Source organism: Lytechinus pictus, chromosome 6 (assembly GCF_037042905.1).
Source record: "Lytechinus pictus isolate F3 Inbred chromosome 6, Lp3.0, whole genome shotgun sequence".
In the NCBI taxonomy this organism is placed as follows: Eukaryota; Metazoa; Echinodermata; class Echinoidea; order Temnopleuroida; family Toxopneustidae; genus Lytechinus; species Lytechinus pictus.
The window spans coordinates 12,729,332-12,747,500 of NC_087250.1; the positions used below are offsets into that span (position 1 = coordinate 12,729,332).

Below are 18,169 nucleotides of genomic sequence, written 5' to 3' on the forward strand. Positions count from 1 at the left end.
TTGAGAAATGTCTTAGGAATTAACAAAAGGAGCAGCCACTTAGCAATACTTGCAGAAGTTGGAATGTATCCATTGATAACACAAATTAGCGGAAACTTGGGAAAATATTATGCTCGAATGAGAAGTATAGATGAAGATTCTTTGCTACATCACTCCTTTGAAGAAAAAAAGATAATTGAGAATAATTGCAAATGCTGGCTAGGAAATCTGCAACACCTTCTTAAACAATTCATGAATTGAATTGTTTAAGAAGGTGTTGCTAAGGATTTAACATATATTTGGATGTGAATAAGAATTGTTTAGAACTAGGTGAGATAGTCAATAGTGATAGAGTAGTAGAAGAAGAAATAAAAAACAATGTTGAAGATATTTTCAACGCCACTTCTTATTGGATTTACATAATGATCGAACAAATGATGTTGAACAAAATAAATTGAGAACTTATAAACTTTTTAAACAGAATATACAAACAGAGAAATATCTATTAACTGTTAAAAATCAGAAAATTCAGAAAAACATCTGTCGATTTAGAATAAGTTCCCATAATTACCCATTGAAACTGGAAGACAGACGTCCAGATAAAATACCCTCACATTTAAGAACGTGCAATAATTGTAATTCAGGAAGGGTTAGGGATGAGTATCACACGATAATAGAATGTAATGTACACACAACTGAAAGGGTGGTGTTTTTTGACAAAATAGCTGAAATGTATAAACAGTTTAAGAACCTTAGCGATGAAGACAAATTTATTTTCATAATGAAACTTGATAATGAAAACATAATTGATCATTTTTGTAAGTTCTTCAAAGCGATTATAAATAAGAGGGGTGAGTTTTAACATCAAGTACATTTTTCTTTTTAAATTTCATTAAAGCTATCTAAAATCCACCAAAGCCACCATAACCAAAGATATATCTCTGTTATACATTTATTTACTTCCTGATTTGTATTCAATAATTAGATAACTTATGTATATTGCATTATGCTACACCTTCTCTATGTTAAATTTCAATTCGTCATTTCTCTTTGTATATAGATGTATATCTTTATAATAATTGGAAATCTATGTATTGATGTATTACTGATTTATACGACATACAGTTATGAATGTTTTTGTTTATGTTATCATTGTATATATTTTAAAACAAAATATTCATGCCATATGAATGAAGTTTGTTAATAAATTCAATTTCAAATTCAATGGGGAATATTATCAATATAATATACAGGCCACAATAGATTATGATGAACTTATATGACCACATGATAACAACAGAAATTATTACAATGATGTAAAACAAAGCAATAAAATTGTATTCATCTACTATGCATATACTTTATTATCCATAACGTTAATATATTTACATACACTGTACATTTACAAAACAACACAAGATATAATCGTACACATACATATGGTATCAAACAACAGAAAAAGGTATGGTACTTAAATCTCAGGTTTTCATGATCGTGCCTTTTAAAAGTACAACTTGGGGGAGGGGGAAGAGGGGTACAAATACAATTTCTCAGAAAAAACAACTCTCTAAATATTGCCATAATAACTCATTAGCAATGTACAAAAACCCAACTGCCTGCAGCTGACTACTGAAGTATACACACTATTCACTACTATACATACAAATATTTACTACAAATAGTATGGTGCCTCTGAAGTACAATTGAGCACACAAATGACAATGACTTCAGTCGCAAAGTTAGCAACTTTGCAATTTTAGTTTGTAACGAAAGTCGCGAACTTCACGGCTAAATCTACAAAGTTTGCACAAATATCGCAAACTTCACTACTGAAATTGCAAAGTTTGCAATGAAAATCTCACAGACTTTAAGACTGAAAATGCAAAGTTTGCAAAGAGTGAAGTCGAGTGTAATCCATACTACTTCAGAGACACTATAACATATCACATTGCCGCTCGGAGTGGTAAAACCTTGTAAAACACTAAGACAAAATGTGAAAAAAAACAAGACAGCTCTGAAAAAGCCACATTTTTTATTAATGACATTAGTGGCACATTCTTTGGCCTAGAAAGAGCGTTCCATAGGAATTATTAAGACTGTATTACAAAATATGGATTTGCCACATTTCTGAAATTCAGCTTTTCCCTGATCTGGCCTAATTTTTTTTTGAATTTTGACACAAAAGTTTTTAACTGCCCAGGCAGCAACGACATGTCTGGAAGGCTTGGGGAGAAACCATGAGTTAATCCACACAAATTGCACTATTCTATCATATATATGAAACTACACAAATGGGGAAAAAATAATCATAATAATAAACGGGTGCTTATATAGCGCATAATCAATCGAAATTGCTCTATGCACTCTACATTTACAGCTCTCCAATATTACATTATGATAAAAATATAGATATGTTTTTAAACATAATAATCTGAAATAAATAAAGTAAAAAATCATATATACTATAAATAGCACCACATTGCTTACTATCTACCTAAGCTGGAATAAATAATGTTTTAAAAATATTTTTCATTCTCTGCATCATAAGATATATATATTGTAATAAATTAACTGTAGCACCATAATATAGTAAAACAGAATAGTCACAAACTCTGAAAAGATTCTTCAAATTTTGAGAAATCAACCCATTAATAATTAAATTCTATCCTTCCCATAAATTGGTAAAAGGACCATTTGGTTCTGATAGGCATAAGTTTACCCTGGCAAAGTGTAAACAAAGATATTGTGACAAATCATTTTTGGTATGTCAAAAAATAATACCTCATGAATAACATGTTTTGAAACATAACTATATCATGTTTCTCCTTTGGGAAGTTTAAATTCATGTTACTTGTCCACCGAGCCATTCATGGGATGCCGCCACAATATACTAAAGATAGCTACATCTGTACAATCCAACTTGTACTTTACGATCCGGAAGAGACAGTTTACTTCTAATTCCTCGTACCCAACATTCCTGGGGGGATAGGTCCTTCTCACATGCTGCGGCTAAGTTGTGGAATCAACTACCTCTGTCACTCTGCTGCATTAAACTGCATGACACTTTTAAAGTGCATCTTAAGACCTATTTCTTTAACCTTTAAAGTACTTCGACAACTTAATCCAGATCTATCAGAAATTAGTTTTGTATACATGTAAAGTACACTCTAAATCTTGTTTGGTCATCACTCACTGGTCTGACTGGCTTCCTATGAGGGCTGGTGCCCTTATATGCTAGAGCTCCTGTGAGTTCTGAGCTGACCGGGCTTGCCCCTTAAATTGTTGGTGAACGGAGCAGCAATTAGGAGGGCAACAGGCCCCACCGAATGTAGCTAGGAATTCCGGTGAGTGATGCAAAACTGTTCTTTTTAAAATTTATGTATTCAGTGGTATTTGTTAAGATATCGTTTTTACTTTGTTGTTTGTATATAAATATATATATCCAAAGGAACTGTTGCTGGGCTAGCGCCATGAGCGTCTCTGGACGGTGTGTGCACTCAATATTATCATGATGATTACATATTAAATCTAACACTGTGGATTTCTGAATCTCTGTCAGCATGTGGTTTCTTCCAACATTCTTGTCTTCATGCTACTCCTGAGTGATCTTCTGTAGTTTGTTAAGTTTGGTATTGGCTCAAAATGGACCTCCCCTGTATGGTAAAACCTGCAAAAACAAAACGAATAAAAAATATATTCATGCTAACTGTAAAATTTACTATAGATAGTGCTAAGGCTATTCTAGGCATGTGCAATCAAGGAAATTGAGATAATAATGATAACAATAAGATATAGCATTTATGAGGCGCCGATTGATCTACTTTCCTATTCAATGGTGCACTATATATTACCCCTGCTGTAGCTCAAGCTGCTAAAGGCGCTTGGGGCATTCAAGGAATTAATCCTGCCGGGTACCCATTCACCTCACATGGGTTGAGTTCAGCACAATGTGGATAAATTTCTCTCTGAAGGAAAACACGCTATGGCTGAGATTCGAACCCACGCCCCTCTCATTGAAAGACGAGATTCGTAACCACTAGACCACGATGCCCTCACATAGAATTTGGTACGAGTTCCTCTTTTGTTAGGGGAGGGGGCTGGGACGAAAGCTGCTGGGTAGATATATTTTGATTATTCATTTTAGTTTGAATTACTTAAATTCATTCCTCCACTTCACTGTTGCATGGCCTAAATCTTCCATCATGGCCATTATTACCATCACCATTATATGCTTCTTCATCTTCATTTTCATCTTTGTAATCATTACCATCACAAGTTGAGAAGGTGCATACTCATTTTCTGGGCGAGTCGTGATCAAATCTCCAAGGAGCCTTTATTCTGAACAATTTCATTTTGACATCATCAATAAAAGATTTTTCTGAAAGCATACCTGTATAAGAGTGCTTTTTGACAGACATTGACTCATTGTTCAAACATGTATTATATTTAATTTTTTTTGGTTCGTTGTTGTTCTGCACTGAAGCACCTTGAGCATCTCATCAAGATGGAAAGTGCACTATACAAGTCTCATGTATTATTTTTATTATTACTAATCGCAAACAACAATGGAAGATGAATTACCATCATCATACAAACCTACAATTCAACGGCCCAAAAATATGGAATAACATGTCTGAAGACCTTAAAGAATGCTCAACAATTACCAGATTCAAAAGGAAACCACATGTACCAGATTTACATATTCATAAGTATAAACAATTTTCCTTAAGAGGTGTCTCTTTGTAATTTCAAAATTAATTATTGTAAATGTTCTTGTTGTTTGTTTAACTGTGTAATCATTTCTCATTGTTATTTGTCTTAATTTATACATATTTTATGCTATGCTTGGGCCCCTGGTGATAAGCTCTTAGCTTTTTAAGGGGCCCACACCTTATGTATCAATGCTTGATTTCATTGTACACATTGTAAATATAATTTTTTTATTACTTTTACACATGCTGTTTTAATACTAATTGGTGTTGTACTTGTATAAACACCTTTCTGGTGTTAGACCAAAATGAAACTGGTTTTTGTTTAACACTTCTCTGGTGTGGACATACATAGATTCCAGGCTGGTGTTAAATCAACACCAGAGTTTTTGCAGTGTGCAAGATGAATTACCATCATCATACAAACCAACAATCATACACCAAATAACTCACCGGTAGACTAATACTCCACATAGAATAGCTGCTAATATCATAACACCCATGCACACAGCACCAACTACCCACTTCCATGTGCCTGGATGGTAAGAAAAAACAGAGCAAAATATGGTATTTGACCATCCACAAAGTCAACCAACAATATATTTGAGATTGGAATATAGTTGGAAGATCAGGTTCTGAGGTTTAAAATAATGTGTAATTAAAAAAAAATATCGCATTCTCTACAATATATTTAAGAAAAGATTAAAGATATCGTCCAAAAAAAAACACTCTTCTATCTCATTTTATTTCATTTTTTACAGAGGCAGCGATACTGATTCAGACAAGCCACTTTTTTAAGTTTTTATTTTTGAAGATATAATGATCTAATAATCTTTAGCTCTTAAGAAGAGTTACATATAGAAGGAGAAAAAAGAAGAAGACGAAGAAGGGGGAGGAGGAGAAGGATGCTGATATAAACTCACCTCTTTTGGCATGATAAAGGCTCGTGTTTGAATCAGCGTCGTTGGTTTCTATCCCTCCTGATGTTGTGCCTATGACATCTTCGGGCACACACTTTAACATACCTAGATAAAAGGAAGAGAGAGAGAGGTGGGGAGAGGAAAAGAGAGATGAAGAGAGGTGGGGAGAGGAAGAGAGAGATGAAAAGAGGTGGGGAGAGGAAGAGAGAGATGAAGAGAGGATGGTAATTCTTTAATGCCTTATTTTAGATGCTAAAGGGCCATTCCATGGAGCGTTGTGGCCCAGTGGATAAGTCTCCGGATTTTGAAACAGAGGGTCATGGGTTCAAATCCCAGCCACGGCGTAGTTTCCTTCAGCAAGTAATTCATCCACATTGTGCTGCACTCAACCCAGGTGAGGTGAATGGGTACCTGGCATGAATTTATTCCTTGAAATGTGTGCGCGCTGTAATCTTATTAATTACAGCTGCCAAGCTACAGCTGGGGTAGTAAAATTCACATCCTTTGGAAGCATATAGAGACATTATTCATAATGTGACATGTGCTATACAAGAACTGTATATTATTATTATTCCATAAAATAACACGGACAGCTGGAGGACAGCTTCGCAGTATCCTGCCGGGTAGCTGTCCTCCAGGGGAGTTTTCCCCGGTGGGGTTCTCATCCAGGGCACTTTTCCTCTTGCGAACAATGATAAATAAAATCTCTACACAAATTATTGACCAAGAAAATACGAGGGGGAAAAAGGAGGGTGGAACAAAATGGTGGAAAGAGATTGAGACAGAGTGGGATTAAATACTAGAAAAATGATTAATCAATCATCAATTAAATTTTTAATCTTTAACTGAATGAAATCGCCCAATTTATTAGGAAATCATATCTTCTTTTATTGTGTTTATGTTTTATTACAAAATTACTATAAACTTACCAATGACCGTACAGGGCCCCGGAACACAAAGATTAGTGATGAATAGCAAACATGAGAGAAAACTTCTGATTGGTTCCTGGTCAGTATTCTGCGCCAAATGAGCGTGTAATGTTGATCTTGATTGGTCAGTTCATTTAGCGATTGATCGCCAATCTTTGTGTTACAGAGCACATTGCCCATTATTCACAAGGAAGGCGATATAAACTTACCATCGACTGAGTAGTAACCTGGTTGACAAATGCATGCTCTTTCTTTACTGCACATCGTGTGTGGGAAGGGGCAATGGTCATCTACTATACACCCGACAGAAGGATAGCAGGTTCTCCCATTTCCTGTTTAAATCAAACGGACAATCACCATTTAATTCAACCAACCTATACCGGCATCATTGTTCACCTTTTTTGTGTGTTTCTCCTGACCCTGATAAAGTAGATATATATTATTTTCAATTTGATAAACAAATAGCATTTGTTTATATATTTTTTTTCAAATTAAAGCGACCTTCCATTGACAAATCATGGGGAAATCAAGGCTAATCTCGGAACAGACAAGGGATTCAAGTCTTTCACTCGGCTGCATGCCAGGGGGTGTTATGTAATAGACGCCGGCATGTCTGGGAGGTATAATATAGGAGAGCATTAGTCAGTAGACTAACCAACCAGAAATAAACTGCGTGTTTTCACTTTGAAACATGTAACTTAACAGAGGTAATTTATTTTGGTTTAGCAATCAAGAGACCTGCTAAGAGTCTAGGAATTGGGATTGTGGGAAAATGGAACTGCGACGACCTGAAGTAAATACAATCAAGAGTTCAGTCAAATTTGTGCTGTCCGAACTTTTATCGCATTAGTCCGATGGGCTCTCATGACGGACGGATTATATTACGCAAGTCAAATTGGCCTTTTGCAAATTTTGTATTGATTCAATTTCCCCATGATTTGTCAAAGACAGGGTGCATTAATTCAAGCAATTATAAACTTATTTGATCCACAAAGAGTTCTATCATGGTTGCAAATATCTAAGACTACTGTTATCCCACGTTACCTATATCTAGTTTAATTTCACCTTACATATTAATTTATGTAGCATTACCACAATGATTTTATTATTTCCACATGTCCTTTTCGGTATATGATTAGCAATGTTGTAACATACATGTAGGTAAATTGCCAAATCGTCAACTGCCAACTCGTCTACTTATCACATGGTCTATTTCGTTTAGTCTAATGCCGTTCTGTCCATCACCATTTCGTCTACCAACCATTCGGTCCAAGTACCATTCGGTCAATCATCACTTCGTCTAATCACCATTTCGTCTCATAACCAGTTGGTCTAATATCCATTTCATTTTCATTCATTATGCACAAATAACACTTAGTCCAAATCAATGGACTAAATGGCTATTGGACCAAGTGTTTATTACACGAATTGGCGAGTGGACGAATTGGCAATTAGACCATGAGGATAGTGGACGAACTGATGGTAGACCAAATGATAGTAGACAAGTTAGAAATTGGACGAATTGGAAATAAACCGTTACATAGATTTTGTGTTTTGCTTTGTCAAAGATTCCACAATTCAGCCCTTTGCTGTGTTGAAATTTTCTTAATAAATCAATTCAATCAACTTAATCAAGTGGTCCTGAACATACCGGGTAAGGTTAAATCCAGCCATGATGGCATTTGATGATTTGGGAATTAGACAATCTGTTTTTTCTGTTTTATGGTAACTCCGTAGGAGCTCGGCAGGACAGCTTTTTGCTGGTAAACGCCAAGCTGTTATATAACCAATTACCTAGGAAACACTTTACGTCTAGGTTAATCAGTCAAAGTGGCTGACCTTATAGACGACAGGTATTTCTCTCTGGCCTTATAATCAAAGTGGAGACAATGGCAGATTGGCAATTCGAACTCACAACCTTGCGATTATGAGTCCAATGCTCTAACCACTGGACCACACGATCTGCCATTAGACCAAGAGAATATATAACACCATTCTTTTTTTTTTACCAAGAAATCCTGAAGAACACTTGCAGACACCGTTATCACAGTAGCTCCCTAGAGAGGTGCAGTCAGGGACACAGTCTAAAGATGGAGGGGGTTTCACGGTCTCGTCACAGCCCCCTTCTACAATCAGGATGTTACCGCTTGCATCTAGAAAGAAGGAATATTTAAGGGGGCGATGTGTTGGTAAGTTATTGCATTCTCCAGGCAAGAACTGGGCTCCGTAACACAAAGATTAGCGACTAATCGCTAAATTAAATGACCAATCAAGATCAAGTTACATACGCATTTGGCAAAAAATACTGACCAGGAACCAATCAGAAGTGTTCTTTCATAATTGCTTTTCATCACTAAGCTTTGAGTTATGGGGCCCAGATGAGATTGATTTGATTTGTGATTTCAAAAAGGATCGGTCCCAAAGCTCTGGTGATGTCGTTATTAAGAAAATCTTAAAAAGGCAAACTTCAGACCAAAAATGAGGTGATAAAAGGATTATTTCATGAGATTACAAACTGCTTGTGAGGGCTTGCCGGAAAAGACATCACATTTTAGTTTGTCACTGTTTGCTAAATTATATTGTGGATGCCATGGTTTATCAAAATTCTAAAACTGTGCTACTTTTTTGTTGTACTCTGATAGACAAAATGAGTTAGCTATTCATTCGGCTGGATTAAAAGCTTTAGTTTGATATACTGAACTCATGTTTTGGAAGCTTCTTTGTGTTTCAAATTATAACATTTGTCACTCAAACAACTCCTTGCGATATACTTTTCTTCATTTTAATACTCACCTAATGTCTCACACCAGATGTCTCTAGATCGTGTTGCTTTATCCCACTTTCCTACTGCCCATCTAAACACAGGGCAGCTAGCGCTTACAGCTGGGCAAGATCTACAAGAAAATGGTGGAAATACTGCACTTCAAGTCTATTAATATTTTTCTCCACTCTAAGCATGAGAAGTTTTCGCATTTATCATAGAAATTAAATAAAATGAACTTGTTGATTATGACTAAACAAGGTAAACACAAAATGTGACCATTTAAGACAGGTGACTGACATATAATGGTGGTCCAAAGTCTGCGACTAACAAATTGAGTTAAGATTTAACATGAATTTCTTTTTATTTCACAAAATCTTTCAGTTGATAATGTTCCTTACATCATTATGAGTTAGTGTGCCAAATATCTCATAAAGATTTGAAAGAAATATATGATTTTCTTGGAAAAAATCTTGGGCAGTCATTTTCAGATTGAACATAAAAATAGTGCCCCATGTCTGCGCACCCATTCACTTTGGACTCGATTCTGGGATTTTTATGAGAGAGGTTGCAGAGAGGGAGCGGCCCCCCCCCCCCTCTAACAAAGTACATGTAAGGTTCTACCAAAAACTTTACTTATCTCATTATACATTAAGGACGTTCCACAGTTATGTTTGTGCGCATTATGATCTGCGCATAGTTTACACTCCGCGCGCTGACGTCACAATGGATGAACAGGTGATTAATAAGCTGCGGGTATGTGCTGATTTTTCTCATCTTCTGCACATTAACTGCAGATCCGATGCATTATTTCATGAAGCTAAAAAATTGAATTATTCCATGGACCATTAAAAAAAAGATTCTCTACAATTTCAAAATACTTTACTCTGCAGTGCTGCCAAGAATCACGAATATCACCCCGAGTTTGAATAAATGGTAGAGTGGTTTTGATTTTTTCTTCACATAGATACAAAGCATTCGGCGCATTTTTGGTGTTTTAAAAAGCACATTTGCTCTAATAAAAATACTGATAGTTTAAAAACAAGCACATGAAGCCCTATTTTTTAATGTTTGCACCTCTTTGGTATACCTTCCTCTACAACTCTACAAATTTTGGTGAAAATGACATGGATTTTGAATAAAGTGCAGCATTTATTGTACTTTTGTAGTTTGTTACTGAAATTTCACATTTTTTAGATTGGGATTTTGTTATCTTTTACATCATTTTTAATTACTGACAGTGCTGTTAAACTAAAAATTGCAAACAAATAGCACTATAAATATATTCTCCATTCTAACGATACAATTATTAACTCTCTTGCGAAATTTGATGACTTTTTCATGTATTTTGACTGAGTAATACAGGTTTAAACTCATTGTAGTAATCTTGGGCGGTCTAAAAATGCCAAATTCTTTTGAATGCGCAATTCTTAAAGGTCAAGTCCACCCCAGAAAAATGTTGATTTGAATAAATAGAGAAAAATCAAACTAGCGAAACGCTGAAAATTTCATCAAAATCGGATGTATAATAAGAAAGTAATGACACTTTAAAGTTTTGCTTATTTTTCACAAATTTTTCTCAAATGAGAAAGTTGATGATGTCCCTCACTCACTATTTCTTTTGTTTTTTATTGTTTGAATTATACAATATTTCATTTTTTTATAGATTTGATAATGAGGACCAACTTGACTGAATCATATCGTATTAAACAATGCTCATTTCACATGTTTAGGGAGGAATTAATCGTTGTTTCACTTGACAATGAGGAGAAAAAAAATATTCCCTATTTTTTTACAATAAAATACAAAAGAAATAGTGAGTGGATGACGTCATCAGTCTCCTCATTTGCATACCCACCAGGATGTGCATATAACTGTTTTGCGAAATTAAGCAAAATTTTAAAATGTCATAACTTTCTTATTTTACATCCGATTTTGATGAAATTTTCAGCGTTATGTTTGTTGGATTTTTCTCTATTTGTTCAAATCACCTTTTTGTTGGGGTGGACTTGTCCTTTAAGAACATCAATTTGGGTGAACTTTGAAGTTCTATAGCAAAAAATCAAGCACATGGACCTATGTTAATTTTTGCATATTTCGAATATTAAGGTTCTAAAGTATCTATGTGCAAAGTTTGGTGAAAATGACATGGATTTCACTTTAACTGTGGAACGTCCTTAAATGTACCTTGAACTGATTAGATTGGTGGTACACGGCTTGCCTCCCGTCACTGGTGGACTGGTAACAACTCTCACCCTCGTCTTCTGACCACTGATACTGGAGTTGAAGCAGTTACCAGTACAAGATGAGTACGGAGACCATTCTGACACCTAGTAAAAAAACAAATACATGGGAGATTGGTAACAACTTTCATCCTAGTTTTCTGACCACTGATACTGGAGTTACTGCAGTTAGCAGTACAAGATGTGTATGGTGACCATTCTGATAACTAGCAAACAAGAAATACATGTACATGAGAGAATGGCTACAAATACTTTGCTAACTTATATTCAGCTTTCAATCAACATGAATCATTAGAAAAGAAGGGGATTAATGGAATTATAATAACGAGAAAATGGGGCATTTTTTATCATTTGATGCCACATATTGAATATTCTTAAGGTTCGGGGGGGGGGGGGGGGGGGGGTAGATGGTCCGAGTGATTTTTAAGAATGCAAGAAAATTGTAAAAATGTATCTCACCAGACAATCCCCTGGACACCAAGTGGTACACTTGCGAGAAGTGGCTAGATCCAGAGCAGACCGGTTGAAAGCAGATCCAAGTGGGTTGACCACATCATTGTTCAAAGCTTTGCATAAAAGAACACAGAATGGAAAGAAATTTGTAACTTTTTTAACAACAGTGAGTGAAGTGTCTTACATCAGAAAAATTAGATAACATATCGTAGTGGCAGACCATTATTTAAGATAATAATCTCTAGACTGAAAAACACACAAACTAAAAAGCTCTCACCGTTCAGATAGCAATATTCCCAGTCTACCGTAAGTCCATCACTGCGTTGGCATTCAACGAGTCTCATCTCTTGTCCGACTCCGCAACCAGCCTTGGTATCAAATTGGCAGGCGCTCCAGTTTCCTTTGTACCACATATAGGTGAAGCAAGGTTTGATGTTGCAAGGCCTTGTCTGGTAAGAGATGAACGATTTAAAATGAAATATGGAAGTGTATAATCAAATACAACCATTTAATTTTAATAGGCCCATTCATACAGCTCCGAAAATATTTCAATATCATCTTCCTCTTCCTCCTCTCCCTCTTCATCCTCATAGTCATTCCATTCCTTACATCATCTCTTCCATCATTGTTGTCATCAACACATTATCCTCACAACTCCCACCACCACCACTGACATCAATATCTTCAACGTCATCATCAACATGCTACGTCATCATCATATCCATCACTATCAACATCATCAACATCGTCATCTTAATTGCCATCGTCATGCATGTCATCAATATCATAATCATCTAATTTTCCTTCATCATCCATGTCAATGTCATTGATAACAAAATCACCATCATCAAGATCATAATTATCATCAACACCATCATCATCACCAGCATATCCATCACCATATTCAATATTACCATTATCATCATCATCCTCATCATCAAAATGATGATGATCATCATCACCATTATTATCATCATCATCATCATCACCACCATCATCATCATCATCATCATCATCATCATCATCATCACCTTCATCTTCATCATCACCATCATCATCACCATCATCATCATCATCACCACCACCATCATCACCATCAGATCTGCATCTTCATCCTCCTAACCACCTTACCTCATTGAGGCTATGTGCATCCTGGCATCTCCGACCGTGCCCGGAGGACCTGGTGACGATCTTCCGAGTCCTGAACGTGATGCCATTGGTCCCACAGATCGCGCTGCAAGATGACCATGGTGTAAACGCCCCAAGTTGACAATCTATTGGACATTCAACCATGCATGTTTCATGGGTCGTGATGTTTGCGTGTTGGCAGCGGTCCATGGTCACGGGGATGTTGGCAGCGTTGACGCAGTTAAGAGTTCGGAACCGGGTTCCTAGTGGTAAAGGAGAGGTAAACAGCGTTGAGATTGTTGACAATAATATCTCTTTGTGGTGAGATGATCATATTTTGACCAAAACTATGTGACCTTTGACCTTGTTCTTAACTTGCAATCAGATCATTGGCTTTCCGATATGTACACATTATTCAAGATTGAAATAATTTTATCAATAAAACCAAGCTTCAGTTATCTTGTGAAAAGATATTTCAACACAAGTTACTTTGACCGTGTGACTCACAAAACTAATCAGATCATAGTCAATCTTGTATGAGTAAATGGAACAAATTTAGTAGTGTAGTAGGTTTCATGGTCCACCATCTATCTTTCTAGGGCGAGTGTTGGTCCTGAAAAGGACCACCCAATCTAAGATCTCAGATATTATGACCCAATCTCAGATTGGGTGGTCCTTTTCAGGACCAACACTTGCCCAAGGAAGATACATGGTGTACCGTAAAACCTACTACATTATTCTTCTTCGCCATGGAAACCTTCAGAAGTCATTTAGTCATTACCTATAAATTTAATTACTGCACAAATGAAAATGGAACAGAAAGATGTAAGAGCAACTGACAACCTGAAAAGAAAATACCTCTGGCAATCATGTGATGCTTGTTGCCATAGTAGAGCATGCTATTTTATTCATGAGTCAACTCAGGGGCAGATCCAGGATTTTCCAACGGGGGGGGGGGGGGGCACATTTTCCAGAGGAAGAAAAAAGGTGTTCACCCCAAAAGTAGGACATTTCATCCAAGAAAAATTTTTAAAGCAAGGTTTTCACTTTCAGGGAGGGGGGGGGGCACGGGTCAGCTGTACCCCCCCCCCCTGGATCCGCCAGTGAGTCCATCGTTAAGAACAGTGGATTTATTGGTTCAAAAGAGTGGACTTGTTAATAAAATTTGGCGCACATCACTCTGACAAAATCACGCATCAGCATTGGAATTGTTTAATATATGCAGTAAATTAGGCGCAATTCATACAGGAAATCTGCATAAACCATGAGTTCAACAGACGGTTTCAAAACCACCATTGTGAATTTGTGCCATATCGGTCTTTAAGCTATGCACAACAATACAGACAACTAAAGGCCTCGTACCTCTCCCGCACTCTCCCTGGATGGGCCTGCAAGTGCTCCACTCTCCCGTAGCCAGCGTGAAGACCGATGCTAAGCAATCCACCTGAGAACAGGCTTCAGTCTGCCTGATTGGTATGCAAGGCTGCAGCTCGGCATCAGGGCGAATCACGATCCTGCTCCGAGATTTTTTGGCGCTCGTGCACGGCTGACTGCAGCTTGTAAATGCGGACCACTCGCTGAAAACGCATTCACCTATATTAGGCATAAAAGAAATGAGGTTTGTGTAAGTGAAAAAAAAAATATGCGTGACCCCTGCATTACACACAGACAAAAGACGGGGAATGCAAAAAAATTGAATTTGTTTGTACAAACTAAAGAAATATCTGGAGAGTTTTTCTCCTCTTTCAACTAATATCATCTTCTAAATATTCTCTATCATCTCATTCAAACAATCATCATCATTATTCAAAGAATCATCATCATCATTATTATTACCACCATTATCCCCTTTACTACCACAACCACCAAACATCATCATCACCATCATCATCATCATCACCATCACCACAATCACCACAATCATCCTCCTTATCATAATTATCATCACCATCATCATGTTGATCACTATTGATGCTCGGCCACTATTATCACCACCAGCACCTTCATCATAGTCACCATCATCATCATCTTCAGCATCATGATCAACATCATCGTCATCATTATCATTATCATCAACATCATCATCAACACCATCATCATAACCACCAGCACCCTTATCATCATTACCATCATCATCACCACCCTTATCATCTTCATCATCAGCACCAACATCATCATCATTATCATCATCATCAATCATCATCTTCAGCATCATTATCACCATCATCATCATTATCATCATCACCATTACCACCATCATCACCACCCTTATCATCATGATCACCATCATCACCACTACTGCCATCACTATCATCATCATTACCTTGGCAGGGTAAATGACAAGCCTGCGTCAGAGGCGGCCTTGGTGTTCTCCCTTGACACAAGCTTTCGTTCCCAACGCCTGCTGGACAATTTATGGTTCTGGACTGAGTTCCTGCTCCACAATTAGTCTTCAGATCTGTAGGTAGACAGGGCGCCCACTAGATCAGAACACAAAGAGAGGACAGTACAATTATTGCATACTTTTCTCTGAATAACCGGGGAGAAATGATCCCTGTCCCCAAAAATCTACATCCCCAAAGACCTCTAGCATCCGTATCCATACAGAAGTTGAAACCAGGTGGGTGTTTGATATAAATGTTTGTAAGTTACGAACTAACTTACGATTGACTGGCAATAGATGTACCTTCTTGTGCTTTACATAAATCAATGAGAAACAGATTATAGCATCCAAGATGGTATCATCTTTAGTTTGTAAAGTCACTTGTCAAAAGTCCAAACTGCATCTTTCGTGCAAGAATTCAGCAAGTGGCCTCTCATTACCAATTCTCACACTTACTGGTATTAGACAAAGCTGCTATAAAAAGACACAAACAGGATTCCCAGCTTTTCAAGAAGAAAAAAATTCCCTGATGAAGTTTAAAAATTCTCTGATAATCATTCAAACCCATTCCCAGTTTCGCATGTTTTCTAAGTTGTTGCAGTGAATTACATGTACATTCAGTATAAAAACAATAATGTAAAACTAATATTAGTACTATTTCACAGGCACCATAACCACCATTACCAGTCATTCAATGGATGTTGTTTTAATATGCAACAAAATATAACAGAGTCTGACTGACTACCATGCTTTCAACTTTTGGGCCGATCAAAATTTCTTGATTTTTCTCTCAATATGAGGCATTTTTCTCTGATTTGAGGTATTTTTAAATCAAAATCCCTGATTTTTCCCTGACTGGTAAAAGGTAGAATAATTTTCCCTGATTTCTCTGATGGGCTGGGAATCCTGACAAAGTGGCCCGTATTGAGTTGTGGTTTATCTATGGAGAGCCAATTGGAACACAAATCCCTTACAGCACAAATTCAATTCATTAACTCACATGACACCCAAATTATTCATAAATGTCTCAGGGGAATGATAACTCAAGTATCTTTCTTCATTATGAAAGCAAAAGGAAACAAAATGATAAACATGAGAAATATATAATATAAACATAATTTTTGAATTTTTGGCACCCTATAATTCAAGCACAGAGTTAGACCCTGCCTGGTCTAAGTTAAACCTGACTTCAGAATACGGGCCAGTGACTTTACTGCGGGTCTCCTGCTAAAAGACGCCACGCAGACTTGTCTCAAGGTACGTTAGCAAAGTGGTTTCAGTAAGGCATCTTACCTCTGAAATCTCCCATTCTATTAGGTCACATGATCTCTCGAAGCACATCTGTGTGTCCGTCAATAGAGGGCAGGCTCTACCTCCCTGGACTGGATTCACCATTATTTCTCTCGTTCGCGTCCTCTCTCCTACAAAAACAAGCCATATTTCAAATTGAAGGAATCGAGCATAAGAATACAAGTATGACCCAAGCCAATGATAGTTCATTTCAAGTACTGTAAATCAAGAAAACACAAAATGGCCCTTGCGTATGTCCAATGCAGATTTTGGTCAGTGCTTCATTCATTTTGGGCAATTTGGGGTAAAATTCTGGGATAAATAAAACGCAATAAAGGCTCATATAATATATAGCAACAGTCCCAAGCTTGAACTCAATTTGGTCAAGAAGAGAAAGAAGTTTGATCGGTAAGTAATCTTATAATAGATTTGTCTCTGGATGCCGCACGATTGATTTTCTAAAAGTCTCAAGCTACAGTGTATAATGTGAGATGTCAATGGAATGTTGAACCCATAAAGGTATGCAGCTTCCACGAGGTCAAAATCAATCTTACTTTGCTCCTAATATTGGCAACAATCATCAATTTTTCTTTACATTTTGACCAGTGAGTAAGCTCCCAAAGAATTGAACACTGGACATTGCAAAGGCAATTGTGGATTGGTCAAAATGTAATGTATGAACAAGTCTAATTTGAAATTCTGGTATTAGCGGTTCATATAAGGTGGACATACCTTGACCACAAGCCTGTGAGCATGATGACCAGTTTGACCATTGAGTGACCTCACAATCGATGGAACACTGGACGGTACAGGGGTGTTCTTGCAAGGGTCCGGTCTGGGATGGGTCGAGAGACTGACAGAAGAGGTCAGCGACCTGGACGTAATCGTTCCTGATGCAGATTGCCGCTCGACTCTGCTTTCCAGCTCCACATTGCATTCCTGTACATATTAATGACAGATTTCCATGTGTTCAGTGCACTCTAACAAATGGTTGCATATAATCATATACATCTAAAGCTGCAGTTAAGTGACAAGTCAACGGTGAAAGGTAAGCATATTTTCAGAATTTGCTCAGTTTGGGATAATAATCATCATACATTGTAAGTGCAAAGATTTATCACCCAATCTTTCAAAGTTTGCGCAATGAGAAATCAATCAAACTGCTTATCATATGGAAAACCAATTACGAGCGACGCTAGCTGACCAGTGTTATTTGATTGGTCAGTATGTCTGCTATTTGTCTAGGTGAAGCAAGTAAGGGAAAATGACAGATTGAGGACCTAAAATTAACTACTTTGAAAAATACATTCATGACGCAGGGTGTTATTGTTGGGATAAAATTCAGGAGACCCAGTAAAAGTCTATGACTTTGGA

General features: G+C 37.0%; 1 protein-coding gene across 1 annotated transcript in view; it reads right to left on the reverse strand.

Annotated features, from left to right (window-relative positions):
• Positions 1-1,314: 1,314 nt before the first annotated feature.
• LOC129263340 (thrombospondin type-1 domain-containing protein 7A-like) overlaps positions 1,315-18,169 on the reverse strand; it is a 46,814-nt gene continuing 29,959 nt past the window's right edge. Inside the window, exons 13-26 of the mRNA XM_064100935.1 lie at positions 17,528-17,734; positions 16,799-16,926; positions 15,446-15,602; positions 14,485-14,715; positions 13,126-13,385; positions 12,272-12,443; positions 12,001-12,107; positions 11,486-11,628; positions 9,331-9,431; positions 8,547-8,690; positions 6,747-6,869; positions 5,612-5,713; positions 5,142-5,223; positions 1,315-3,646 (exon numbers count right to left, since the gene is read on the reverse strand). Of these exons, the coding sequence (XP_063957005.1) occupies positions 3,535-3,646; positions 5,142-5,223; positions 5,612-5,713; positions 6,747-6,869; positions 8,547-8,690; positions 9,331-9,431; positions 11,486-11,628; positions 12,001-12,107; positions 12,272-12,443; positions 13,126-13,385; positions 14,485-14,715; positions 15,446-15,602; positions 16,799-16,926; positions 17,528-17,734 (2,069 nt within the window). The 3' untranslated portion in view covers positions 1,315-3,534. The remainder of the gene's footprint in view (positions 3,647-5,141; positions 5,224-5,611; positions 5,714-6,746; positions 6,870-8,546; positions 8,691-9,330; positions 9,432-11,485; positions 11,629-12,000; positions 12,108-12,271; positions 12,444-13,125; positions 13,386-14,484; positions 14,716-15,445; positions 15,603-16,798; positions 16,927-17,527; positions 17,735-18,169) is intronic.